This window comes from Oryctolagus cuniculus, chromosome 18 (genome assembly GCF_051225735.1).
Source record: "Oryctolagus cuniculus isolate XC-2025 breed Fujian yellow rabbit chromosome 18, ASM5122573v1, whole genome shotgun sequence".
Taxonomy (NCBI): domain Eukaryota; kingdom Metazoa; phylum Chordata; class Mammalia; order Lagomorpha; family Leporidae; genus Oryctolagus; species Oryctolagus cuniculus.
This window is the reverse complement of record NC_142884.1, coordinates 44,092,291-44,120,221: the sequence shown is the minus strand read 5'-3', so window position 1 is coordinate 44,120,221 and position 27,931 is coordinate 44,092,291. Positions and strand designations below refer to the sequence as shown.

Sequence of the window (27,931 nt, the reverse complement as noted above, 5' to 3'; positions counted from 1 at the left end):
ATTTCCTTCTTGTAAGAAAATTTACTGTTAACCTAAAATAAGCAACGGCTGTAATACTTTTTTTTTTTTTTTTTTTAATTTTTGACAGGCAGAGTGGACAGTGAGAGAGAGAGACAGAGAGAGAAAGGTCTTCCTTTTTGCCGTTGGTTCACCCTCCAATGGCCGCCGCTGCAGCCGGCGCACCGCGCTGATCCGATGGCAGGAGCCAGGATCCAGGTGCTTTTCCTGGTCTCCCATGGGGTGCAGGGCCCAAGCACCTGGGCCATCCTCCACTGCACTCCCTGGCCATAGCAGAGAGCTGGTCTGGAAGAGGGGCAACCGGGACAGAATCCGGCGCCCCAACCGGGACTAGAACCCGGTGTGCCGGCGCCGCAAGGTGGAGGATTAGCCTATTGAGCCACGGCGCCGGCTCTGTAATACTTTTTGATATGCTTCCCGTCTCGCTTTTTCCGAATGCCAGTGACAGGCACAAAAGCCACACACAGGATACGAGGAAGGGTCCTGATCAACGGGGACAGTCCAGGAGCATTTTAATACCCTTCTTTCTCTGTAACAACTTTTCTCCTATCATTTGCAATGCAAGCCTAATGCATGTGGAAGGTCAATTCAAATTACAAATCCCTGGAGGCAAGAGAGTCCACACCATCAGATGAATGAATTTAAGACTGCTGGTGGGGGCTGGCGCTGTGGCTTGGTAGGTTAATCTTCTGCCTGTGGTGCCGGCATTCCGTATGGGCAGCAGTTCGAGTCCCAGCTGCTCCAATTCTGATCCAGCTCCCTGCTTATGTGCCTGGGAAAGCAGTGGAAGATGGCCCAAGTGCTTGGACCCCTGCATCCGCATGGGAGACCCAGAAGAATCCTGGTTCCTGGCTTTGGATCTAGCTCTGGCTGTTGTGGCTGTTTGGAGAGTGAACCAGCAGACAGAAGACTCTCTGTCTCTCCCTCTCTCTGTAACTCTGTCTCTCAAATAAATAAATAAACCTTAAAGACAAACAAACAAAACACCCTGCTGTTCTAACAGTGTCTTGTCCCCTGGGTATCCTTGGTATCTATAAAAACAACATCATGGCTCTCAGGACACAGGAATGTGCTCTTAATCTTGCATCTTGTCACATTTCTGGATTTAACAGAAAGATTATGTCAAAAATAGCCACAAAACTGAAATCAATTTAAAATCAAAACAGTTGGTTACATTTTCCCACAATTCAAAACTACCCAGTATTTCTCTGGTGCTCAGTGTGGCACGACCTTTCTTGGGGTCTTTAATGAATGTGCAAACCTCAGGGCCCACACACAGGCAGCTGAATGGGGGAAACAGACCCAAGTGTTTTCCCTGTAGTACAGGCACACAGCATGTGCATTAATTTCAAGTCAAATAAACTCTCCCCACTGCTGGCTGTGGACAGACAGGGCTGAAGTACCTTGATTAGACTTACAGAGAAACAGCTCAGAAGCAAGAGATGGCAACTTGTAAAGAACTCGGGCTGACAGCGATAACTCATGGCTGGGCAGGTGCTGGAGGCAGTAAGTCACGTGGGCAGGCCCTGCTCCCCAGGGGTGCTGGCTGTGGACTGCCTGACTTGGCTCTGCTCCCTGCCTCCCCCCAGGAGTGGGAGGATGGAAGTGGGGATGAGCAATAGCAGCTCTCCCCTGCCCCACCCTATGGACGTCTTGCTGGGCTGATGGGAGCCAGAGGCCAGATGTAGGGGAAAGCTCCTGTGTTCCTATCATGCAGATTTCTTCCAGATTTCTAAGAAGACTGGGAAAGAAACCAGAAACTGCAGTTGTCAACTGGCCAGCTCAGTCTAGAGCAGCCACCTGTGTACTCCTGTGCTTGTCCAGTCCTGGCCTAGGATGCAATGAGGCCAGCGCTGCTCCTATCCTGACCATGCCCTCTCTTAGGCATGGCTTTCATGTGACCATCCTAGCCAATGAACACACACACAGCCTGGGGCGCCTGGAAACACCTCTGAACTGACCAGTGCAGATGGGTGGAAGAGGCAGGTCAACAGCCAAATATGGGTTTCTGAACATTTATTTACTGAGTAAAAAAAAAATGACAGTGACAATTTTAGAACCTCTAAGAGTTTAGTTCTTGGATTTAATGTTGTGTCTGAGAAGGATAAATGGTAAACAGTTAGCAAAGATACATATGGATACTCCGGATACAGTGTATATGACACTAGAGTTAGATATTTGCTCATGAGGTTCTAAAGTTAATGGAGAAAGCAAACTTTTCAAAGATTCTCCATCTGAACTGCTGACAGAAGAGCAGATTCTCATAATCAGTCTCACCCCAGGAATACATGCAGAGTAACAGAGAATTTTCCTATACAAGATATTTCTTTCTCTTCTCTCTCAGTCTCTATCTTAAATATTTATATTTTTGAGAGACAGAAAGAGACAGGGAGCTTCCACCTGCTGACTCACTCCCCAAGGTAGCTAGACACAGGCTAGGCTGAAACCAAAGGCTGGGATCTGAATCTTGGTCACCCACACTGGGAAGGAACCTAAGTACTTGAGCCACTACAACTGCCTCCCCCTATCGCCAGGAAGCTGGAATGGACAGTAGAGCCGGGACTCAACCATCAGCATTCTGATAAGAGATCTAAGTGTCCCAACTCAGAATCTTAACTCCTAGGCCAAATGCTCATCCTCACTCTGTTGTTTTTGGTTTGAGTGCTCTTAATTTAATTCAATCAGGTTAAATGGTATTCTACCATATGAATTATGAAAAATACGTTAGAAGAACATGTATCAAATCCTGTAAAGCCAGATCACTTAAAAAGATCGGCAGGGCAGGTGTTGCGGCGTAGTACGTAAAGCTTCTGCCTATAATGTTGGCATCCCATATGGGTGCCAGTTCATGTCCCAACTACTCCACTTACAATTCAGCTCCCTGATAATGGCCTGGGAAAGCAGCAAAAGATGGCCCAGGTCCTTGGGCCCCTGCCACCCATGTGGAAGAGCCAGATGAATCTCCTGGCACCTGGCTTTGGCTTGGTCCCATCCTAGGCATTGTGGCCATTTGAGGGAGTGAACCAGTGGATGGGAGATATCTCTGTCTCCTCTCCCTGTAACTTTTTTTTTTTTTTTTTAAGATTTGATTTATTTTATTCAAAAAGCAGAGTTAGAGAGAGAGCAATGTGTTCCATTTGTTGGTTCACTCCCCACATGGCAGCAACGGCTGGGGCTGGGCCAGGCCGAAGCCAGAAGTCAGGAGCTTCTTCCAGATCTCCCAGATGGGTGGCAGGGGACCAAACACTTGGGTCAAACTCCAATGCTTTTCCAAGCACATCAGCAGGGAGCTGGATCAGAAGTGGAGCAGCCGGGTCTCAAACTGGCACCCATGTGGGATGCTGGTGTTGTAGGCTGCAGCTTTATCTGCTACGCCACAACACCAAGCCCAATAACATATTTCTCTTAAGTGTTTTGTGTGCAAGTGAAATTAATCTGTGTCAGAGACTTGTGACTTTCAAGAGATTTGGCTCCTACCATGTGAAGGTAGTTGAAGAAAGATACACATAAGACAAAAGCAAGGGGTAAAATTGTGAGGCATCCTGCCACGTTCCTTACAGACAGACAGACAGATACACACACACACACACACACACCCCACACCTCTCACACCCAGAGATTCTTTCTGGAAGAAAACTAGTACAATAGTGATTTAACTCTAGGAGAGGAACTGGGTGGGTAGTTTTTCAGTTTATGTCCTCTAATATAACTTGAATTTTCTATCACATATTTGTATTACCCAAACAGAGAACTACCAAACATCTGAATGAAGACTTTATGATATTTATGATTCAGCCCTGATTGGCTTGACATAATTGGATACAATTTTAATAAAAAAAAAAAAAAAAAAACTCTTCTGGCATATCTGTTTTGTTTTTTGAAAGGCAGAGAGACAGATAATAAATATCTCCCTTCCACCAGTATGTTTGTTAAATGCTTGCAACAGCCATGACTGGGCCACTCTGAAGCCAGGAACTCAACTTGGGTCTTCCATGTGGGTGACAGGAAGCCAACTACTTAAGCCATCATCTGCTGCCACCCAAGAGGCTGGAATTGGGAGCAGAGATGAGAATCCAACCCAAATATAACACAGGATACAGGAATCCCAAGTGGTGTATTTTTTTTTTTTTTTTGAAAGGCAGAGTGGACAGTGAGAGAGACAGAGAGAAAGGTCTTCCTTTGCCGTTGGTTCACCCTCCAATGGCCGCCACGGCCAGCGCGCTGCAGCCGGTGCACTGCGCTGATCCGATGGCAGGAGCCAGGTGCTTCTCCTGGTCTCCCATGGGGTGCAGGGCCCAAGCACTTGGGCCATCCTCCACTGCACTCCCTGGCCACAGCAGAGAGCTGGCCTGGAAGAAGAGCAACCGGGACAGAATCCGGCGCCCCGATCAGGACTAGAACCCGGGCTGCCGGCGCCACTAGGCGGAGGATTAGCCTAGTGAGCCGCGGCGCCGGCCTCCAAGTGGTGTATTAACTGCTGTGCTGAACACCTACCCTGCATACCTTTTTTTGACTGTATCATTCACAACTATAAATACATAGGTACTTCGAAAAGCTGTGGAAGGGGCCAGCATTGTGGTACAGTGGATTTAGCCACTGCCTGCTCACTGGCATCTATATGGGCACCAGTTTGAGTCCCAGCTGCTCCACTTCCGATCTAGCTCCCTGCTAATGCTCCTGGGAAAGCAGCAGAAGATGGCACTCCATCCATGTGGGAGACTCGGATGGAATTCTTGGCTCCTGGCTTTGGACTGGCCTTGCCTGAGCTGTTGCAGCCTTTTAGGGAGTTAATCAGTAGATGGAAGATCTCTTTTTCTGTGTCTCCCTCTCTCTGTAACTCTACCTTTCAAATAAATGAATAAATAAACTTAAAATAGAATTAAAAATTTGTTTTGCTGCAAACAATTTTTAAAGTCATGAATTTTTTTTCATATTATGCATTTTTTATGAACATTTAAGACTGCTCATATACAGGGGTCTCAAATTTTTTTGCACCTAAATGAATCATCTATTAAATCCTCTTTCCACAAACTTCTTGAAGCATCCTTATACATGGTTGTTAGTGTCTGGGAAAGGTTTCTGCAGACTGGATGATAATCGTTACCCAGTGGCAAAATCCAAGTTCCTGCCCTTCAGTGTGCTGCCCCGTCCTAACAGTCTTTTACAATAAGCTCCAGCATTTACCTGGCTGAGCAAAAATCAGCTGTGACAGATGCTGTGCCAGCGTCTGAAGGGCTGGAGCTCCTCCCAGGTGGTCCACGTCCAGGAGCGACAGGAGACTCTGGAGACACACAAGGGCTCTCCACTGCACAGTGTTCATTCTGGAAGGGAAGTGAAAGAGCTCCCCATCAGAATTCAGTATTAACTTTATTTTTTTAAAGATTCATTTATTGGAAAGGTAGAGTTACAGAAAGGCAGAGGCAGATGCAGAGAGAGATCATCCATTCACTGGTTCACTCCCCAAATGGCTGCAGAGGCCAGAGCTGGGCCCATTCAAAGCCAGGAGCCAGGAGCTTCTTCCAGGTCTCCCACATTGGTGCAGGGAGGGGCCCAAGAATTTGGGCCACCCTCTACTGCTTTCCCAGGCCATAGCAGAGAACTGGATCACAAGTGCAGCAGCCTGGACTTGCATCGGCGCCCATATGGGATGCCAGCACTGCAGGCGATGGCTTTACCACTAAGCCCCAGTATTAGCTTTTTTTTTTCTGACAGGCAGAGTGGACGGTGAGAGAGAGAGACAGAGAAAGGTCTTCCTTTTGCCGTTGGTTCACCCTCCAATGGCCACTGCGGCCGGCGCACCGCGTTGATCCGAAGGCAGGAGCCGGGTGCTTCTCCTGGTCTCCCATGGGGTACAGGGCCCAAGCACTTGGGCCATCCTCCACTGCACTCCCGGGCCACAGCAGAGAGCTGGCCTGGAAGAGGGGCAACCGGGACAGAATCCGGCGCCCTGACCGGGACTAGAACCCGGTGTGCCGGCGCCGCAAGGCAGAGGATTAGCCTAGTGAGCTGCGGCACCGGCCCCCACCCCAGTATTAACTTTTAACCTAAGCCTCAGGTTCTGACTGGGAACATCTGGAAGTACAGGGGGTCCACAGCAGGTATCAAATAATCATACAGCAAGCTATTAATCTACCAAGTGCTTGCGTACTCTAAGCCCCTGATGCACAACTCACTCATAAGTCAAGAGAGTGTGCTTTAGAAAAATTTCTATGCAAGGTAGCATCTTTAAGGTTATCTTTCATTGTGAAATATGACACACACATATATACCTATGAGGATACCTTAAAAAGTTCATGGAAAATGGATTTAGAGATAGGTTTAGGGGCTGGCCTTGCAGCTCAGGGCATTAAGTTGCTGATTCTGACACCACTTGACTCCTGGCTACTCCGTTTCTGACCCAGGTTTTTTTGGACCCTGCCACCCACGTGGGAGACCAGGATGTAGTTCCTGGCTCTTGGCTTTGGCCTGAGCCAGTCTGGCCATTGCAGTCATTTAGGGGAGTGAACCAGTGAATAGAAAATTTTTGTCTCTTTCTCTCTGTGGCTCTACTCTCAAATAAAGAAACGTCTTCTTTTTAAAAATGGGTGTATTTTGGTGTACAAAATTTTTAAAATCCATGCTTAGTTTTTTTCATAATTTGCATTTTCCCTGAACTTTTAAAAGAACTCTTTGCAAGTGTAACAAAAATAATTTATAGAGCAAGCACTCATGGAGCTGGATAAGAAATAAACACTGCTGAGACCTCACAGCTCTCGTATTCTTTTTATCCCTACTCCCTGATGCCTACAGGCAGCCTCGACCCTAACCTGTATGGTACGCCCTTCCTTCCCCTTCTGCATAGGTTTACTACCTATGTATATATCCCTGAACAAAACAGTTTTGTGCTGCCTGGCTGCAAACTCTAAATATGCAATCACAGTGTGTATATTCTTTTGTATGTTGCCTTTTCTGTTCAACACTGAGTTTCATCCAGGTTGTGAATAGTTCCATTTCAGATTCTTTCCACTGCTGTATTGTTCTACTGTATGACTGTGGCAAAAGTTTTCTGTGCATTTTCTCTCTCAGGCACACCCTAGTTGCTTCTAGGCTGGGGAAACTGTGAAGCACACTACCACATTCTCATGCAGTATCCCACTGGCCGTGCACACGCTTCTCCGGAGACAGGACCCAGGGGCGTTCTCGTGCAGGTACCCCACTGGCCCATGCACACACTTTCCCAGGGTCAGGGTCCCTGGCTCTAGGGAGGTATTGCTATCTTCTTCTGCATGGCCTGTCAGTTCACACGACAACATAACAACAGATGGTTTTGACAACAGAAAATTTCTTACTTTCTGATCAAAGGTTTCCACGAGGGGCTCCTGGAACATATGTCGACTGCAACGCTGTTGGGAAAGGCAGTTTTCTCAAAAACCTAGATCAAAAAAGGCAGCACCGAGTTATCACCTTCAGCATGCTTTCCTTATGAAATGTCAGCACATTACTCGTGAGTGAAATAGCTAGGTTTCACCAAGACAGAAGGCCTCCTCAGCCTATTTCTAGGACTGCTGGTTCTGTTTTGTGACCCAGATCTTACCATCACCTATAACTGCAAGTGTGATATTTTACAGAGAGAACAAATAGCTGTCTTAAGCCCTTCCCATGTTCCATATCGAGCCTAGTACAGAGAGTACCTTCTTGGGGATGAGGTAGTTGGTGAGCGCGGTGTGAACCTCATGGGAGAGGCAGAGTGGAGACAGCAGCTGCCCACCGCACTCACTGAAGGAACTTTCCATGAAGGCATCGCTTTCGTCACTGCTAGAGAGCTCTTCCCATTCGTCATCGGAGGGATCTGGGAAGAGGGCAAACCACACTGACCTTCAACATGGCTGAGACTCCCCAGGGGAGCAGCCCTCTAGACCCCAGAGGAAAATGTCCAAATGTAAAGTGGGGACAAACCTTCAGTGCAGCACATGTTGACGATAATTTCCAGGGCAGTCTGCTGAGCTGTCAGCAACGCTATGGTCTCTCTCAGCTCCTTGTCAGTGGGCTAAAAGAAAAAGCAAACGGCTTTGTTTCAGAAAATGTGTGTGAATTTCTTTAAAGCCTACTGGAAGATGTTTCTGGTTAGAATGCATCACAGGCGGTGGGGAAGGTGGAAGAAAAGTCGTACACTGCTAGAAGCACAAACAAGCTTTCTAGCGCTCTTGGCACGGTGCCGCGTGCCGGTTAACTAGAGTGCCATCTATCTGCATGGCTATTCTCTAAGTGTTGCTTAGTTAGCTGCAAAGAACCGGCAGATATTCAGGAATCCTGAACTGAATTCACCCTGAAACTTAACCCAAGGTATTAAGAAGCAACTCAGCACACTAAGATTAAAACACCAGGCACTTAAACACAATGAACCTGCTTTTAGATGCTTAGCCATCCTCTTGCAAAGACAGCATTAGCCAACACTACTACTGAGACCTCATATGACCACCCAAGCTTGCCTGGTTGAACAGCAGGCAGCAGCTTCTTAAAGCAATTCTACAGGACGGCACCATGACTCACTTGGCTAATCCTCCACCTGCAGCACCGGCACCCTGGGTTCTAGTCCCGGTTGGGGCGCCAGGTACTAGTCCCGGTTGCTCCTCTTCCAGTCCAGCTCTCTGCTGTGGCCCGGGAGGGCAGTGGAGGATGGCCCAAGTGCTTGGGCCCCTGCACCCACATGGGAGACTGGGAGAAAGCACCTGGCTCCTGGCTTGGGATCGGTGCAGCGCCGGCTGTGGCAGGCATTAGGGGAGTGAACCAATGGAAGGAAGACTTTTCTCTCTGTCTCTCTCTCACTATCTATAACTCTGTCTCTCTTTCCCACTGTCAAAAAAAAAAAAGGAATTCTACAAGACTGAAGGAAGAAAGGGGTATTTTTCTCTGAAAATGAGAAATGAACTTAACTTTATTAACATTTCTTAAAATGGGTTGTATATACTTCTATCACCTTAATTCTCAAAATACCTATTAAAAAAGTGAAATAGTCACACTGATCTTCCAAAATAGTCATAAGCTAAAAACACAGTGTATTATCTAAATGTTTCCAAAATTCTGTATTTTCTTTTTAATGGCTACATTATATCCCACCAAATGAACAAATTACAATTTAAAAATTACGGTCAGCTTTCCATATCCATGGGTTCCACATTCCAAGATCCAACCGACTGAGGATGGAAAACATTTGGTAAAAAAAAAAAAAAAAAAAAAAAAAACCACTGGGCCTGTACTGACCAGGTGCAGGTTGTCTCTTATTGTCTCTTGTCATGATTCCCTAGTACAGTAAAGGAAGTATTTACATAGTGTCTACACTGGATCAAGTATCATAAATAGTCCTGAGATGACAAAGTATACAGAAGGGTGGACACAGGTTACATCCAATACTGTGTCATTTTACGTAAGGGACTTCAGCCTCAGATTTTGGTATCCACAGGGGTCTAGGAACTCATATCGAGAGATGACGACACTTGGATATTTTACTTTGTTAGGTTTACTGGATCAAAGGCTAAAAACAGGTTTGTAGGTCCTGTAATTGTCCTATTTTCCTTTCCAAGATGTTCATATTCATTTACAATTTCACCAACAATTTCATTATCCAACAGTTCAACTACAACTTTAAATTATGCTACTTTGAAAAGTCAATTGCTGGGGCCAGCAGTGTAAGTAGTGAGCTAAGCCTCTGCCTGCATCCGGATGCCTGCACCGGCATCCCATATAGGCACCAGTTCTAGTCCCAGCTGCTCTTCTTTCAATCCAGCTCTCTGCCATGGCCTGGGAAAGCAGAAGAGGGTCCAAATGCTTGGTCCCCTACCCCAACGTGGCAGACCTGGAAGAAGCTCCTGGCTACAGATCGGCCCAGCTCCAGCCATTGTGGCCATTTGGGGAGTGAACCAGGGATGGAAGACCTTTCTCTCTGTTTCTCCCTCCTTGTACCTTCTCAAATAAATAAACAAAATCTTAAAAAAAAAAAAAAAAAGTAAACTGCTGATTTAATAGATACAACTCAGAATTTTCTAGGTTTGTATTATATTTATTACTAGAAATATATATAAATATATAAAATAAATATATATAAAATATATAAATATATATACTATAAATATATATTACTATAAATATATATTTTGGGGCTGGTGCTGTGGTGTACCGGGTAAAATTGTTGCTTGCAGTGCCAGTATCCCATATGGCTGCCAGTTCAAGTCCTGGCTGTTCCTCTTCTGATCCAGCTCTCTGTGATGGCCTGGAAAGCAGTCAAAAATGGTCCAAATCCTTGGGCCCCAGAACCTGCATAGGAGACCTGGAAGAAGCTCCTGGCTTCTGGCTTCGGATCGGCCCAGCTCTGGCCACTGTGGCCATTTGGGGAGTGAACCAGCAGATGAAATACCTTTTTCTCTGTCTCCCTGTCTGTAACTCTACCTCTTAAATAAATAAAATCTTTAAAATAAGGAATATACTTAAAAAATATAGCTCTCCCATGTTTTGTGTCTATGTGGGATCCAACTATATTCATCTTTAATAGAGTAGACTCAAGCTAATAAATAAGACGCATCACTGAGTTCTCATGCTCTTAAAATGTCTGAAGACCCAGCTTAAAAGAAACTGTGAAATCAGGTTCCACTTCTTTATGTAACTATCCTGCTCAGAACATTTCCCTGCTTATCATTGTCAAGCTGACATAAAGAACCAATCTAGGTGACATGTTATCATATCTAAGATTTGTTTCAAAATAGTAAGTAGAAAGGTGAGTGAGCAGGAAACAGATGACGTAAAACAGAGCACCATTTCCTAAGTGACAACTGTGGAATCTGGATAGGGGATACTCTACTTTCTCATGAGTGGCTTCAGTTAAATAATGCAATTAAGGGCTTTGATTCTAAGGGCCACTTGCAAAAGCCAGTGGACAGTGTGCGAGACTGCAGCTGACTATAGATCTGTATTCCTGGCACAGACAGGCACACCGCCTGGCACTCACTGGCACTCACCACTGCTGGCTGACTGTCGGCATGTTAATGATCCAGTCCACTCCCATAAGTTGAGACTTGAAAAAATAAGTTTTTGCTATGATAAAGCACTTCATTGTATAAGCACTAAAATTCCATTTTTAAATAACACTTCAGGGGGCTGGTGCTGTGGCAGAGAAGGTTCAGCCTCCACCTGCTGTTCTAGCATCCCATATGGGCACTAGGTTTGAGTTCCCGCTGCTTCACTTCTGATCAGCTCCATAATGTGCCTGAGAAAGCAGCAGAAGTTGGCCCAAGTCCCCAAGGTTTTCTCTGCACCCACATGGGAGACCCAGAAGTTCCTGACTCCTAGCTTTGGCTTGGCCCAGCCTCAGCCATTGCGACCATTTGGGGAGTGAACCAGCAGATGGAAGATTGTTCTCTCTCTCTCTCTGCCTTTCAAATAAATAAGTAAATAAAAAAAAAAAAAACTGCTTCAGAAAATACATCTCCATCTAACTCTTAACTATGCAGAGTTTCTAAACAGTGGCACTTCTATCCTAACCTTGGTAAGAACTGAGCCTCAACCTCTGCCTACTCCCTTTGGAAGCCAGGTAGGAGATGGGCATAACCACAAGAACATCACTTGCCTATTCTCAAAGAGGATTTCCTGGGGCCAGCTCTATGGCGCACTGGGTTAAAGCCCTGGCCTGCACCACCGGCATCCCATATGGGTGTGGTTAGAGTCCTGGTTGCTACACTTTCAATCCAGCTCCCTGTTCACGTGCCTGGGAAAGCAAATGAGGATGGCCAAAGTCCTTGGGCCCCTCCACCCATGTGGGGGACCTGGAAGAAGCCCTTGGCTCCTGCTTTGGAATGGCTCATCTCCAGCTACTGTGGCCATTTGTGGGGTGAACCAACAGATCGAAGAGCTGTCTCGACCTCTCTCTGTAACTCTTTCAAATAAATAAAATCTATCAAAAATAAAAAAACAGAATTTTTTAATCCTTCAGAGTTCCCCAACAGCCTTACTGTAATTCCCATCTCTGCTCCAACGAGAATATGGAGTGGACAGGTCAAACAAAGCACAGCCGTGGCAGTTCCAATGAACAGCGGGAAAGCAGCCTGCGAAGCACCGACTATTCCATCCCTGCTTTCCACACAGGGCCACGAGACCCGGCACGGCCCTGACCACTCACCTTCCCACAGTATCTGAGCAGCTGCTGCTGCTAGAGTTTTCTATCAACATCCCTTTGAGAGAACAGGGTGCACAGAAATGCCTTCCTCCGTGTCATTTTATTGATGATACATTCTGCTCATTCTCTGGGTCAGAAAGGAAGTGCCATGACTGTTAAGCCATTTTTTGGTCTGCAAGCAACTTGACAGGATGGTCTTCTCATTTCTATATTCACCCCAGCACTTAACACCATGTTCTGTGTCTAGATTCACACTGGTTCATGCTACAAAAATCATGGTTTCCTTAAACCACCACCAATTTAGGCTTCACAAGACATCAAGAATGCAAAACGTGGTAATACTGTTACCTGAGTACTTATGTTCAGTTATATTCCAGTTAACTAATTCTTACTGGGCACAAATCTATCAAAACTCTTAGCAGACAGACTCAGGAGTGCTCCCCGGTTCAGTTCACTTTCTACGAGCAGGAGAAGCCACCTACGGAACTGTGGAGGACGCAAACCACTCTCCCAGCTCAGGCTTCGTCACCACCTTTCTGCAGCAGCCTCCTGACTTGCCTCCCCCGCCAGGCTCTCTGTTCGCCTGGGTGCAGCCGTCTGAGACTGCTCAGCCACGCCAGCCGGAGTGAGACTGCTCAGCCACGCCAGCTGCTTTCCTGCTTCTTCCTTCATCATTTATGACAGCACAGGTGTCCTGTCCCAGACGCCTGAGACGGCCTCTCCCTTTGCTCTCCCATCAAGGATGAAACACATGTGCCCACCCTACAGAGGCATCTCCCTTGGAAAGCTGTACACAGCCCCACCACGGTTCTCAGCATGGGTGGGACAGCCAGATGCATATCTGACTTCTCTGATGTCAGGAAATGCATCTTAACCACCTTTCTGTATGTGCAACCAGCACAACACCTGGCACACAGCAGGAGCGCAGGTAACATACCGGTGAGTAAAGCCCAACTCACTGTCCTTTGTGTCTTTGTTTTCTCTCCTCCTTGGGGGAAATGCTCTCCCTGAGGATGGCACCATCTCTGTTGATGTCTCAGCTGAATGAATCCCAAATCCAAGACTGCTCAACTGCACCCCAACAAACATCAGACCACATCACCCAACCTCTTCTGCCCAGCAGTGGTGGGTAAGTGGAGGTTTGGCTTCCCATGCCACTCTGGTGAGGCTGAATGCTAAGAGAAGCATGCAAAGTACATTCTCCTTCAGTTTGAAGACAATCTAGGAGATGGTGTAGAATGAAGCAAGACATAAAAGTTAGGAAGATAACCATATACTTCTGTAGTGCTCTAGAATTTTGACAGGCAGAGTGGACAGTGAGAGAGAGAGACAGAGAGAGAAAGGTCTTCCTTTGCCGTTGGTTCACCCTCCAATGGCCGCCGCTGCAGCAGGCGCACCGCGCTGATCCGATGGCAGGAGCCAGGAGCCAGGTGCTTTTACTGGTCTCCCATGGGGTGCAGGGCCCAAGCACCTGGGCCATCCTCCACTGCACTCCCTGGCCATAGCAGAGAGCTGGCCTGGAAGAGGGGCAACCGGGACAGAATCCGGCGCCCCGACCGGGACTAGAACCCGGTGTGCCGGCGCTGCAAGGTGGAGGATTAGCCTATTGAGCCACGGCGCTGGCGGGTGGCCTATTTTATATTTGAAATTGTCTCCGGGGCTGGCGCTATGGTGTAGCAGATAAAGCTGCCGCCTGCAGTGCCAGTATCCCATACGGGTGCCAGTTCAAGTCCTGGCTGCTCCACTTGCGAGCCAGCTCTCTGCTATGGTCTGGGAAAGCAGTAGAAGATGGTCCAAGTTCTTGGGCTCCTGCACACGCATTGGAGACCTGGAGGAAGCATCCTGACTCCTAGCTTCAGATCAGCGCAGCTCTGGCCTGTTGTGGCCAATTGGGGAGTGAACCAGCGGATGGAAGACCTCTCTCTCTCTCTGCCTCTCCTCTCTCTGTGTAACTCTGACTTTCAAATAAATAAATAAATCTTTAAAAGAAAAATTGTCTCCAAAATGTTTCATTTTACACAGCAGTTTTTTTTTTTTTTTAAACCTGTTGGGAGTATATTTCTAACGTTATAAGAGTCAATGGGGAAATCACCACTGCTTTTTACTGAAATTCACTTCGTAGTTAATTCTAACATTTTCCTATTAAGATAATGATACCTGTGGGAAGAAAACAGCTGTATTAATCCACGTCTGAGAGCATCAAACCAACTTACTGGAAGTAAATCTGAAATGAAAGTTTTCCTTCTGACTTTTCTTTTATGGGGAATTTCTTCCATGTCATCGTCTTCAATGAAATCACCACCATTCGCATTCTCTAGGAGCTCCTCAGTCTCTGCAGCTGTTTTTAACCTCTGAATTTCAGCCTCCTTCATCTGAACAACCGTTTCACCGGAATCCATTTCCAAAACTTCGGATAAGATTTTCAGGATGGCATTTATGATTTCTGCCTGACTCTTGGATGGAATGATATCCTTTAGGTTCCAAACTGTGCCTGGGAAAAATGGAGAAGGACAAAGGAACTGTCCGTGAAATCTTATCTCATCTCAAGAACGGCTTCCACAGGACTGGTTCCTTAAGCTCAGGTGCAGTTTCAAAACATCTCAACCCTACTGCCTTTGTTCATTTTTTAAGCCTGAAAAAGCATTACACAGGGGCCGTGCTCCTCGTTACAGCCCCTCACAATCACCTCTTTCTCTGATGCACTACCTATCGGCAGACCAAGAGAAGACTGCTCAAGTTTCTTTCAAGATGACGGCGTAGCTTCGCTTCCTTTCATCTTAACCTAAGCTGGTCTCCTCGGCAGCTTATATTCCAAGAGTGAAGTGGAATGTCCTAAAATCCCAAGGCCTCGTACACAAACGAGAGTGTAGATCGTGGCTTTTTGCCTATCAAAATAGAACAGGAGCTACCACTAAGTAGTCCGGTTAATTAAAAAAAAAAAAAAAAAAAAAAAAAGAGGGGGGCTGCCAAAGTGAAAACACCTCCTGGGTGCGTACCCAGGACTGAAGCAGACACCTGACTGCATTACAGCTGCGTCCCCGGCAGCATTAATCACAACGGCCAAAAGGAGAACAAAATGCCGCACAGACAGACAGTATTAAAAAGGAGATCCTGACACATGCGACTTCATGGATGAATCTTGTGACCTGAAATTAGCCAGTGACAAAAAGAGTGCTTGAATCCACTTACATATTTAAAGCAGTCAAATTCATAAAGTTGACCAGTGGTTGCCAGGGTCTAGGAGGGGAAAACGTGACCATGTGGGAAAAGCTGTTGTTAAATAGGTACAGTTTCAGTTGTATAAGGAGAAAAAGGTTCTGGAGATTTGCTGTAGGACAACGTGAACATACTTTACACCGCCGAACTCTACATACAGAAGTGATTAAGATGGCAAATTTCATGTGTATTTTACCACAATTAAAAACAAAAATTGGGGGGCTGGCACTGTGGCGCAGTGGGTTAACACCTTGGCCTGAAGCACCAGCATCCCAAATGGGCACCAGTTCTAGTCCCAGCTGCTTTACTTCCGATCCAGCTCTCTGCTATGACCTGGGATATATGGCCCAAGTCCTTGAGCCCCTGCACCCGCATGGAGAGCCGGAAGAAGCTCCTGGCTCCTGACTTTGGATTGGCGCAGCTGGGGAGTGAACCAGCGGATGGAAGACCCAGAACTCTCTCTCTCTCTCTACCTCTCTCTTTAACTGTCTTTCAAGTAAATAAAAATAAATAAATAAACCTTAAATTAAAAAAAAAAAAATTGGGGCCAGTGTTGTAGTGCAGCAGCTTGAGCTACTGGATTGCCAATTCAAGTCCCCTTGCTCCACTTCTGATCCAGCTCCCTGCTGGTGGGCCTGGGAAGGCAGTGGAAGATGGGCCAAATCTCTGGGTTCCTGCCACCCACATGAGAGTCCTAGATGGAGTTCCTGGCTCCTGGCTTTGGCCTGGCCCAGCCCTGGCCTTGGCAACTATGGGGGAATCTCTCCCTCTTTCTCCCTGTCATTCTGCCTTTCAAATAAATAAACCTTAAAAGGGGGGAGGGGGGACATTGTGGCCTAGTAGATAAAGCTGCCACCTACAGCACTGGCATCCCATATGGGCACAAGTTCATGTGCAATCCAGCTCCCTGCTAATGTGCCTGGGAAAGCAGAAGAAAACAGTCCAAGTGCTTAGGTCCCTGCCACCTATGTGGGAGACCTGGATGAAGCTCCTGGCTCTTGGCTTTGGCCTGGCTCCACCTTGAGACAACCAACAAAAAATGAGATTGCATTAAAAATATCCTCATAAAAAAATTAAAAATCTTTCAAAAGAACTTACCTCTGAAAAGCCAAAAGGTAAGAGAACAATGCATCAGCAGTACATAAAGCACATACTGCTCACATGAGAGATGGTCAGATCCTTTCCCATTTCTGTGCTCAGAGACTCTGAGGAGGAGAGTTGGGGGCAAAGAGCTTATGGTAAAACAAGCAGTTGGGTCTCAGATGCCCACACTCAATTTTTGAACTCACTGGTTCATAAAAAGAGGGGCTCCTGACCGCAGCATTTCTTTATCAGATAATAGTAGTTTGTTCAATTGAAAACAGCTCTCTTCTAGCAGGCTTCATAACTATGGACAACTGTTTGAATTAAAGGTCTCCACTTAAACATTACAAACGTCAGAATAGACACAGGCACAGACACCCTGATGTAGGTGGTCACATGAAGCAACAAATAAACTGTGCCCCCCACGTCTATCCATTACCTGCCACCAGTGTCTTTAACAGAAGGTACTCCATGGAACTGACGGGGGCAATCATTACAGATTCCAGCACGTGCAAGGCCGTGGCATTGAAAGACTGCAATAGCTCAGGATTATCTTCGGTCACTGTCTGCAAACAATATGCTACAAGACAAAAACCAAACACTCAGAAACAAGGCTTCTGCCCAGGGTCACTTATACCAACATAGCTCCCTAACAATCTGCATCTTCACACCTGCTGTGAACAGGTCGCCCTAGGAGGATGTAGGGCTACACCTCCACAATGGTGCACGCACAGGAGACTTCCCAGACCTTCACTGCTTTTCTCCCTTCTCTTTTTAAAATTCTATTTCCCTACACAACTGTGCTTTTATAAATACCACTTAACAGGCTCTTAGATACTGTGCCAGTGTTGGATTACAGCGAATATTTATTTATTTATTGACAGGCAGAGTGGACAGTGAATGAGACAGAGAGAAAGGTCTTCCTTTGCTGTTGGTTCACCCTCCAATGGCAGCTGCGGCCGGTGCGCTGCAGCCAGCGCACCGCACTGATCGGATGGCAGAAGCCAGGTACTTATCCTGGTCTCCCATGGGGTGCAGGGCCCAAGCACTTGGGCCATTCTCCACTGCCACTGCACTCCCGGGCCACAGCAGAGAGCTGGCCTGGAAGAGGGGCAACTGGGACAGAATCCGGCGCCCCGACCGGGACTAGAACCCGGTGTGCCGGTGCCACAAGGCGGAGGATTAGCCTAGTGAGCCGCGGCGCCGGCACACAGTGAATATTTATAAAGGTTTACCGTCAATTAACACACCTGTCCTGGACCCACTGCAAATGGCAGTCCCCGGACTAAATAAACTCTTAGTTCTGTTGCCAACAACAAGCCAGGCTGGTGAAATTCTAGCTTCCTTTAAATTCAATTCATCACAATCACAAAATTTGGGGCTATTCCTGGTGAAACAATAAAATTCTTTAAGGAAAAAGGGTATTTTATATGAAAATATAAAAAATGAGGGGCCTGTGCAGTGGCATAGCGGGTAAAGCCGCCACCTGCAGTGCCAGCATCCCATATGGGTGCTGGTTCAAGATCTGGCTGCTCCACTTCCAATCCAACTCTCTGCTATGGCCTGGGAAAGCAGCAGAAGATGGCCGAAGTCCTTGGGCCCCTGCATCCATGTGGGAGACCCAGAAGAAGCTCCTGTCTTCGGATCAGTCCAGCTCCATTGGACTGCGGCCATTTGGGGAGTGAACCAGAGGACAGAAGATCTCTCTCACTCTCTCTGCCTCTGCCTCTCTATAACTCTGTCTTTCAAATAAATAAACAAATCTTTAAAAAATATATATACATATATAATGAACAAATTAAGGGATGGATAAAATATTAATAGACATATGATCCATGTAGCAATAAACTTCCTTCCCTAGCATTAAAACAAGACAATGGATAACAATCTATATATAAAAATTAATTAACTAGTAGTATACACTTAGGATTGTCTGAAAAGTCTGACAGAAGAGATATTTGAAACACAGAGGAGCAAGCCCAAATTTGTTTTCCTGAGGTATTTTATTCCATATAAATCCATTTCTTTCCAGATGAAAAAGATCATGCCCATCCAAATTAGCCAAAATACATGCTATTGCTGTCATCTAATTTGGTTTCCAAAATACATCTGCATACAAATCCACATATTTGTAAATATACACACATACAACAAATGTGTTAAGTTTTTTTAAAATCAAATATTTACTTTAGCAAAAAGGCAAGATAAACTGTGATTGCTACCATAAAGACAATGCAAATTCAGAAAAAAAAACTCTTAATACATATAGGATGGGATCTTATTAAATTAATTGTACTGAACTTTCAAAATAGAAATGACAGCACTTGTTTAAAAAGATCATGAACCTAGCTAAAAGCAAAAAGATAAATACTACTGAACAATGCAAAATGATTTTATTCTGATTTCAAAAAAGTTCATTAGAGGAAAAAAACTAGACAACTGAATCTACAAGACTAAAGGAACAAAAATAGAATGTTTCCTTGTAAAAACTACAAATTAACTTTCCTGAAAATTCTATTATAATAAAAATTGTCCCGAAAGTCACATACCAATTTCCTAAAAACAGCTGAAGTGTTTTTAAAATCCCCATTTATTCACACTCCTCCTCCAAGACCAAATTTTGAAGCTGATTTTTCAGTTTTTCCCAGTGGTACTTATTCAGCTGTTTCTCCCACCTTTCTCTTCTCCTGCAAGTCTCCACTGGAGCCAAGAGAAGCATTAGTAGGAAGAAGGCGTCCCTGCCTTGCCGGGGAGACGCACAGTTAAGTGAAAGGACAGCCGGATGGCTGCCGTCACGAGGGCTAGAAATGTTTTTCATCGGATTCCTCTGCTCTCGCCCAGAATTCTGCCAAGCTGCCCGCCCTCTAGACCGTTGCCTCCTGCCTGGCGAGCGAAGGGTCTCAGAGGCTTCCTGCCCTCGTCCAGAAACGACCAGGGAGCCAGGGCAGCTCAGCTGCAGGTCCCTGCTTCCCATGCCTCCCATGGGGAGGACACAGGCCTAAGTGAAATTTCAATCACTTCTCTTCTTCCAAAAAACTGAAGGTATCAGTTTTCTGATGGAAGTGTAAGAAAACAGTACAAGTCGTTTAAGTACAATTAGCTTCCAATTAACTGGCTCAAAGGCCTGGTAGCTGTGTGTTAATATTTAAATGAAAATGAAAACATCAAAAATTAACACAAGATTCTAAGAATGGTAATAGATTGGAAACCACATATCCTCACATTGCTACCTTTCTGCCTTTCAGAGCAAAAAGCAGGAAAATTCTGAGTGAGGAAAAGTACCAGTCAGACCGAAAAGGATTCAGAACAAACAGAACTCCTTGGCTAAATTCATATATACAATGAGAAAAAAAAACCATTTCTGTAGAATTAACATACTAGATCTGAATAACAATTTTTGAATAAGACTACACATACTTAATAAATCATCACTTTTTCTTCACTTACCTACTGAGATAGCCAGGTCAACATTGGTGGGAAATCTACTTAAATACTTTAATACAATCTCCAAACACCCTTCTTTGTTGAATATAGATACTGCTCTACTACTGCATTCACTAAATTGAAGGGGGGAAAAAGAGTTTTACTAGTCACATTTTAACATTAGGAAATCAATCACAGGAATCCATGACAAAAACAAATTAGGCTTTACAGAACCAAAGAGCTGGAGTCAAACACCCACCATGCCTATAGATGAAGAAACGAACGCCCATTCACAGCCACTGCACATGTGATAACCGGCTTTCTTTAACTTATTCCTATCATGGGGGGCCTTTAAGGCAATCTATACCGTATGCGTTTCCCCGTAGAAGGGGGTAGAGTGGGAAGAACTCTTAGAAATCAGTTAATTCAACTCCCCATTTTACAGATGAGAACACCCAGGCCCCAAGGGTGAGGTGGCCCACGAGGAGATCAGACCATCTGTTAGAGGCAGAGGCAGGCCCAGTGCACCTGGGCTCCCTGGGTCCAGCCTCCTGCTCTCTTCACTGTGCCGAAACAGCACGGTAAAGTTAGGACAAACAGTCTCTAGACTTACCACACAAAGTGCAAGAGGAAATAAAACATGTTATTCATTCCTCCCTGACTGCAACTGTCATCTCATCAAGGAGGATTTACAGTTTGCAGAGAGATCACTACAATAATTCTTTTTGAAATCACACTTTCTTTTAATAAGACTAAGCAAGCCGTCAGTTATTAACTAGCACACACAGTAACTATGGTAACTGCATCATGTTTCTAGAGAAAGGTGTCTCTCCATCCATACTGCATACACACATGGGCACTAACAGCTAACAGATCTGACCCAATTATTCAGTTTGTTACCTGAAGAAAAACACTTTCTGCAATCTGTTAATGCGGCACTGAAACAGCCCAGACATACATATGTGAAGGTAGTTTGAATTATCAAGTATGAAACAAAAATGTAAGACTCATAGGCATTCAGGAAAGAGAAATCATCTTGGAAATATATTAGGTTAGGACTGTTTCCAAATAATTTTTTTTTAATTTCCAAAATTTGCCAATGGACCCAATTAAGGTATGTGGTGCACAGCACCCAGCAGTCTGCTCAGATCCCACTTCTCCACAGAGGGTCTCTCCGGCACAGCTGGTGGAAGGCGTCCACCAGCCCACGATGCAAGCACAGGCAGGTGCAGACTGGCCGGGAGGCAGCTTTACAGGATCCAACACAATCCTGTATTCTAGGGACACCTGCGCTCTGCCATCAGCCACTATAACCACTGACTGAAAATGAGGACTCATGCTGGAATCGTGCTACGACTGTGGGACATAAAATGAGACGGAAAAAAGTAAATCCAGGTCATGTTTCTAGCCACTCCCCCCTCACCACTGCTACAATCAGGAAAGGAGAGTGGCCTCCTTCCTACTAGGGTCAATGGACCTCACCTTGGGCACCCACTGCCCACCCCAATGATAACAGCCAGGGAAGGGGAATCAGTACCAGCCAAGACCTGTGGTCCTTGTCTCATTCCAGTGCCAAACCAAGGCTGCTACTGCACCGGGGTTTAACAAGGTTTAAGACAACTGCTGCCTAGGTATGTGGACGGTGTGGGGGACAAAGCAGGAACAGGAGGTGTTAATGGTATGATCCATCATATTTTTATCAGTGGCAATAACTGGAAAGAACTGTCTTTAAAAAGGAACGAAACTATGAGGAAGGGGCCTCAAAGATGGTTCACCCCAGGTCACCTGATACTACCTCCTACCAACTACCACCCTCACTGAGACAGGCCTCCCCAGGAGAACAGAGACCACTACACAGCTGAACAGAAAGCAGCAGCCTGGGCAGCGCTGTAGCAGGAGCTGTGCTTGGCAAGCATCTTACCATATATTCCACAGCACGTTCACCGCCTCATTGGCTATGTTCTCAACAGAATTTCTGTTCTGATCTTTTTTCTCCTGTGGCGAAATTTCATTTGAATCCAGTCCAGCACTACACTGTAACCAAACATCATGATTAGCAAAGAATAATTAAACAAAAAGGCTAATGATACTGAAGAGTCAAAAAAACTAAACATCAGCAATTATAGTGGTTAACAAGCCCATCAAGTTTTCAGAAGCTGAACAATTCCCACAACCCTGCTTGCCTTCTGGCAAGAAATACAGAGAAGGTTTCCCCGAGTCACCGTGAAAATTCGAGATAAAGCAATTCACATTTTACATGAAAGTACAAAATCAATACAAAACATTTTGGACAAAACATTTGACCTAATGAGATAAAAGACAAAGAAGGCAAAGAAAGATAAAGTGTAAGAGCTAAAATTTATACAGTGCCTTGTCAGGCACAATTGTAAGTGTGTTACACATAGTAAGTCAGTAATCCCCACAGCAAACCTGAGACAAACTCTCATCCCTGAGGGAAGGCAGGCACAGGGGGCACCCTGGTTGCTGAAGGGTGCAGCGAGAATGCACACAGCTGGGCTTCAAGGGCAGGCATCCTGGCTCCGAGTCAGTGCTCCCAGCAGCGCTGCAGTACTGCCCTTCTAGGACAGTCCCCGGGACCCTCCGCAGCGCGGCTTCTCACTCTAGGGACTACCGACACTGGGGCCTGCACAATTCTTGGTTGTGGGGGTGTCCTGTGCGTAGCAGGATAGTCAGCAGTGTCCCTGGCCTGAACCCACGGCATGCAAGCCACAGTTCTTACCTCCTGTAACAACCAAAAATGTCTCCAAACATTGGCTAACGTCTGGGCAAAATCACGACCTGCTGAGAACCATGCCTCCACTCAACACTGGACATGCTTTTTACAGGCTTAACTGTAAATTACCCGTCAGTACAGAACAGGGAAGCAGAGAGAGCACTGCGTAACCCCTGAATGAGGTATGCAGAAGACTGGCATGACATCCAGTCGAGAACTGCAGGCAGCCTTCAAGTGCGGAATGTCTGTGTCCAGCTTCCCCATCTGTGAAATGGGAACAAGCCTGCTCACAGGACTGCTCTGAGGATGAAAGTAAGTAATTTGCAAAACAGAAAAGCAGTAGCTGCCACATAAACAAGCAATCAGTAACTACTAGTTATTGTCACTGTATGAAATTAAAGGTCTACAAAAGTCTGCAGGGCTTTAGGAAGGTCACTTCTAACTATCATATAAATAAAGGAACAGAGGATGAATAAATTATCACTCACAGAGTAGTTCACTGTTTCCAAGAAAAGAAATTAAATTCCACAGGATGCTTTAAGGGAAGAAAAGTAACACCAGTGCTTTTTTCAAAGCTACCCAAGTTTGCATCCTAAATGCAACATTTAATTTTTATTCATTGTTTTATTTGAGAAGCAGAGCATCTGAGAGAAAGAGCTCCCATCCACTGGTTCACTCCCCAAATGCTGAGGCTGAGGCTGGGCCAGGTCTGGAGCCAGGAGCCAGGACCTCCACCCAGGTCTCCCAAGTGGGCGGCAGGAACCAGATCACCCGAGCCGTCATCACTGCCCTCTACAGTCTGCGTCAGCAGGAAGCTGGGAAGGAAAGCCAGGCAGGCACCCCGAGGCGGGACACAGGCACCCCAGGCACTCAGCTAAATGCACGCGCCCCGAGAGCGCCTACCTCTTTCAGAAGCGCAACCAGCGGAGTCATGATATCCTTCGTCACCATGTCGTCACAAACTTCAAAACCTCCACAGGCACTCAGATTTCTAGGCAAGAAGTTTCGATCACGTTTTATTTTCAGTCACACGTCATAAAACGCTATCCCACACTCACATTTACTTCTCCTTTCATTAGACCTAAGGTTTCCCAGGAGACACGGTTTGCCATTTCTGTCACATGCGACAGAACCAATCCAGAGCTTCCCACCGCTCCTGATCCTTGTCCTACCAGATGCGAGCAGGTGACTGTCACGCAGCCACGTGCTTCTCAGGTCTAAGCACACAGGCACACGGCTACAGGGATGGGCCAGGGAAGACGACGGCACCCACTTCACATCCTAAACGGAGGGACCCTGCCCTGCCATCAACACGCTAAGGGCGGTGAGGGGAGGCCCCTGAGGAGGACACGCCCTGACTCAGCCCTGGCTAAGCTTCACTGGAAGACACTCCTGAGCCACGGCCAGGCAGGAAGAGCGTGCAGAGAAGTCAGGCCGCTCCCACGTCTTCAGGAGCTCACAGTGCGCGTGTCTCCTCGCCGGGGAGGGATGTCCACCCCGTCCCCATAAAGCGGTCAGTGCCCCTCGTTCCTCGGACCTCAACTCTAACATCACTGCTCAGGTCTGTCTCCCCCGAATCCTGGAGCACCTGTGTGGTTGCTACTGGCTGGTCAGCGCAGTAGCTGGCGAACGCCTGTCTGCTTCGGCGGTCTTGGAGAGTCCCTGGAAGTCTCTGTTACTCACGACCCCATGCCCAGAGCACGCTGACATCAGTGAGCACAACGTAAACACAAGAACTACAAGTACTAACTTCTACTCTTGCCCCCTCTACAGTCCATTCTCTGCACAACCAAGAGAATGGCCTCTTCCAAAGGTAAATGGATGAGGTCTCTCCCTTTCTTAGAATAAACCCCACCCCACCCTACTATCCCTCCCCAGCCTCATCTCCTAACCCTTCTCCTAACCCTCAGTTCTGTAGCCACGCCACGCCCTTCGCTGTCTCACTTCTCTGCGGGGAACCCTCTTGCTCCATACTCCCACGCCTGGCTCCCCATCCTGCAAGGCTGAATTCACCACTGCCATCTACAGAGCACCCCCAGCCCAGCACCCTCTTGGCTTGCCTAGCGCTTCTCACTATCTAACATCACGCTTGACCTTGTTCTAGTTTTCCGTCTCCGCATCAACAGAGCTTCTGGGAAGACCGGGCTGTGTTGTTTGTTCCGTGTAGAGCCCTCGCATCTACAACCCCTGGGTGGAAGAGATCATCCAACCACGGGGCCCTAAGGAAGCTTCCTGGAGAGCATAGCAAAGTGCGCCGGTTTGCGGGGCAGGACGTCTAGCAGCACCCGCAGGGACTTGCGTGGGGCCAGAGAGTCCCGGGGTCGGTCCTCCCCGCCCGCCCGCCCGCACACCCGCAGACGGGAGACCGCCGCCAGGTTCTCCGCCCTCCCCAGCCCCTTGCAACGAAACGCACAGCACGCGACAAAGTCCCGCACCCGTCCTCCCGGCTCACCTCAGCGCGCCGGCCGCCGTCTCCCTGACCGCCAGACTGCGGTCCAGCAGCAGCGGCCCGAGCCGACGCACCGCATCCCGGCGCGCCAGGCCCGGGAGCGCCGGCCGCTGCTGCACCAGCCGGGCCAGGCCCGCGCACGCGCACTCGCGGACCTCAGCGCTCGGGTGCTGGAGCTGTGGGACGCGGACGAGGAGGTTAGAGGTGGCCCAGTGCGCACGCGCCCCCGGGGCCGCGGGGGGCCGCCCGCGCCCGCCCCCGCCGCCCCGCGGAGCCCCCGCCTCACTTTTTCCAGCAGCTCCGCCGCCGGCCCGTCGTCCTCCTCGTCTGCAGTTCCGTTCGCCGCCGCCGCCTCGGCCTGACAGTCGCCGGTGGGGGAGAACTGAGGTCGCTTGAAGCGTTTGGTTCGGCTCTTGCCCATGGCGACGTGCACTGCGGGGACAGCCACAGAGAGGAGGGCAGCAGCACGCGGCGGAGACTGCGGGACTGGCGGTACCGTCGTATCGCCCCGGGGGCTGCTGATGGTCCCCGCTCAGCTGGGCCGCCTGACGGCCCGAGCACACATGGTGAGGCAGCGCGCACGCGCGCCGCGCGTCGGCGGTGAGGGCGGGGCTGGCGCGGGGAGCGCGCAAGCGTGGAAGCGGCGTGGGCGTGGCCTGCCCGGGAGAGGGGCGGGGTCCTGTGGCTTTTCCAAGGAAGCAGAGGACTATGTTGAATGGTGATGCTGACTTCACGTCCGCCTAGGTGCATAGCTATCAGGTCACTGTGTATGGGAGAAAACCTTGCTCTTTGGCGACCCTACCCTTTAGACCGACTGTCTAATAAAGGAAATAACATTAACTGGCATAACAGAGGTGTGATTGGCTTACAGAGGCTGGGGCCTCCCCATGACCGACGATAGGTGCAAGGAAACCTTGGAGCCGCCAGATACCAGGGTCTTGTCTGTCAGAAAGTTCGGCACAGTGGTTGGGACGCCACTTGGGATGCCCGGTCCCGTGTCAGAGTGCAGTTCCAGACGGTTCTGCATGTGCTTCTGCTTCCTACCAGTGCACCCCTGGGAGCCAGCAGGTGATGGCTCGAGTACTTGGGCCCCTGCCACCCACGTAGGAGACCCAGATGGAATTCCTGGCTCCTGGCTTAGGCCTGGACCAGCCTGACAGTTTCAGGCATTTGGGGACTGAACCAGAAGACCAGAAGATTTCTCTCTAGCTCTCACTCTTACAAATAAATAAAAATGAACAGAAAACCTTTTTTAAAAATGAAAGGTTTGTGAAAAATGGAGTTCAAAAGTAATTTTATTTTGGTGCAAAAAATTTTTTAAATGCATGCGCAGTCTTTGCGTGATCCTCTTGAAGATCGAGTCTATGTGTTGGTGGGTTTTTTGCTTCCTAGACGTCTCCTCTGGCCGCTGAGGGCCTGCCGCCTCCCTTCTCTGAGGTGCTCTCTCCACTTCCCTTGACCGCATGGCTTCGGGTGTCTCCGCCCCTGTGGTGGAATGAGAAGGCCATGCCAAGATGGCTGCTGGCAACGGAGCCTGACTGGCAACAGGCTGTGATGGGATGGCTTCGAAAACTGCCTGGCAACAGGCTGTGATTGGTTAGGGCATAGACCGCCCCTTGACCAGATTGGCTGCCTTGGCTATTTAAGCTGCTGTAGCAACTGAAATAAACGAGTCTGTGGGCTGCTTGCCTCTGGCCCATTGGCCCACTATCACCGGCTCCCGGCTCCCGGGATCTGTGTGGTGACTCTGCGCCTCTTGCCCCCACCATGCTCCTCCTCTCAGAAGGAATCCACCTCAACATCTGGTGCCCAATGTAACTGAGAGAGAGACAGCATGTTGGACTCCACAAGGTCCCCCTGGATTTCGGCAAGTAGGCCCCTCGGTGTTTTGTGTGCTGTTAGATTCTGTGAGGGTGAGCACAGAACCCCCTCCTATGCCCCTTTCCTCGTCCTTGTCCTCCGTCAAAGTGCCCCCAGGTTAGGCACACACCGCCCAGAAGCGTAATGCCACTTCTCGGCTCCTCCTTTTACTTTTGGTTCTCCTGGCGAATTCACATAAGGGACTGATCATCCCAGAATTCGGAACCAAGTCATCTTCCCTCACTCGAGAGAGGTGACGCTCCGGAGACACCGTGTGGGCATACGGCCTTGACCTAACGAATCAAGGAAGTCCCCCACTAAGCACAGGACATACTATGATCTGATACACCACTGTCTGTTCCTCTAACGTAGGGAACCCCTGCAGAATATCATCAGCCACTGAGGTGCTAGGAATTTGCTTTGTTATGGCAGCAGTGCTGTGAGTGTCTTTCCTTTGGCTAGAGTTGGTGTGGCATACTGCTCTTAAGCGCTCAAACATGGAAAAGATACCCCCCTCTCAGAAACCCACACAGATTACCAAACATAATGAATCTGTGAGTGCTAAGAGCCTGACACTCCAGGCCACTGCCTCGCAGGCAACAGTTGATGACTTAGGGAGAGAGAGCTCTGACAGTGAAAATGACGTGACAGCAGACAACGTAGCAGTGCCTAGTCAGTCACCCCCCAAATATCCGTAGGATGAATTTAGATGACCTCGAGGCAATAACTCGTGAGAGGTCATCCCATCCGCACCCAGTGAGGATCCCTACATTTGTGGCGGTCCCCGGGTACCCCAGGCTCTCAGGGCAGTCGCTAGACCCCATCCCACCTGCATATTTGCTGTTAATGTAGAAGTGGATGCAGAATTCAGACCCTGGATTCCAACGCCCATAAATGACCTCACTATGCTAAAAAAGGCTTCTCAAGAGTCAGGTCCTGACTCTCCTACTTTGAACAAGTGCTCACACAATGGGCAGCAAGCCTTCAAACTCATTTTGACTGGGTT

The 27,931-nt window shown here is 47.8% G+C and overlaps 1 protein-coding gene across 3 annotated transcripts in view; it reads right to left on the bottom strand.

Moving 5' to 3' along the window:
* The window catches only part of HEATR3 (HEAT repeat containing 3), an 88,304-nt gene extending 62,631 nt beyond the window's left edge, over positions 1-25,673 (bottom strand). The window contains exons 1-11 of one of the 3 annotated variants that reach the window (XM_008275057.5): positions 25,352-25,673; positions 25,069-25,241; positions 23,520-23,607; positions 21,804-21,916; positions 19,907-20,016; positions 16,899-17,039; positions 14,374-14,651; positions 7,954-8,044; positions 7,689-7,846; positions 7,347-7,429; positions 5,203-5,339 (exon numbers count right to left, since the gene is read on the bottom strand). In XM_008275057.5, the coding sequence (XP_008273279.3) occupies positions 5,203-5,339; positions 7,347-7,429; positions 7,689-7,846; positions 7,954-8,044; positions 14,374-14,651; positions 16,899-17,039; positions 19,907-20,016; positions 21,804-21,916; positions 23,520-23,607; positions 25,069-25,241; positions 25,352-25,486 (1,507 nt within the window). In that variant the 5' untranslated portion in view covers positions 25,487-25,673. The remainder of the gene's footprint in view (positions 1-5,202; positions 5,340-7,346; positions 7,430-7,688; positions 7,847-7,953; positions 8,045-14,373; positions 14,652-16,898; positions 17,040-19,906; positions 20,017-21,803; positions 21,917-23,519; positions 23,608-25,068; positions 25,242-25,351) is intronic. The other 2 variants (XM_051833897.3, XM_089319054.1) reach the window with 2 other exon arrangements.
* Positions 25,674-27,931: the final 2,258 nt, after the last annotated feature.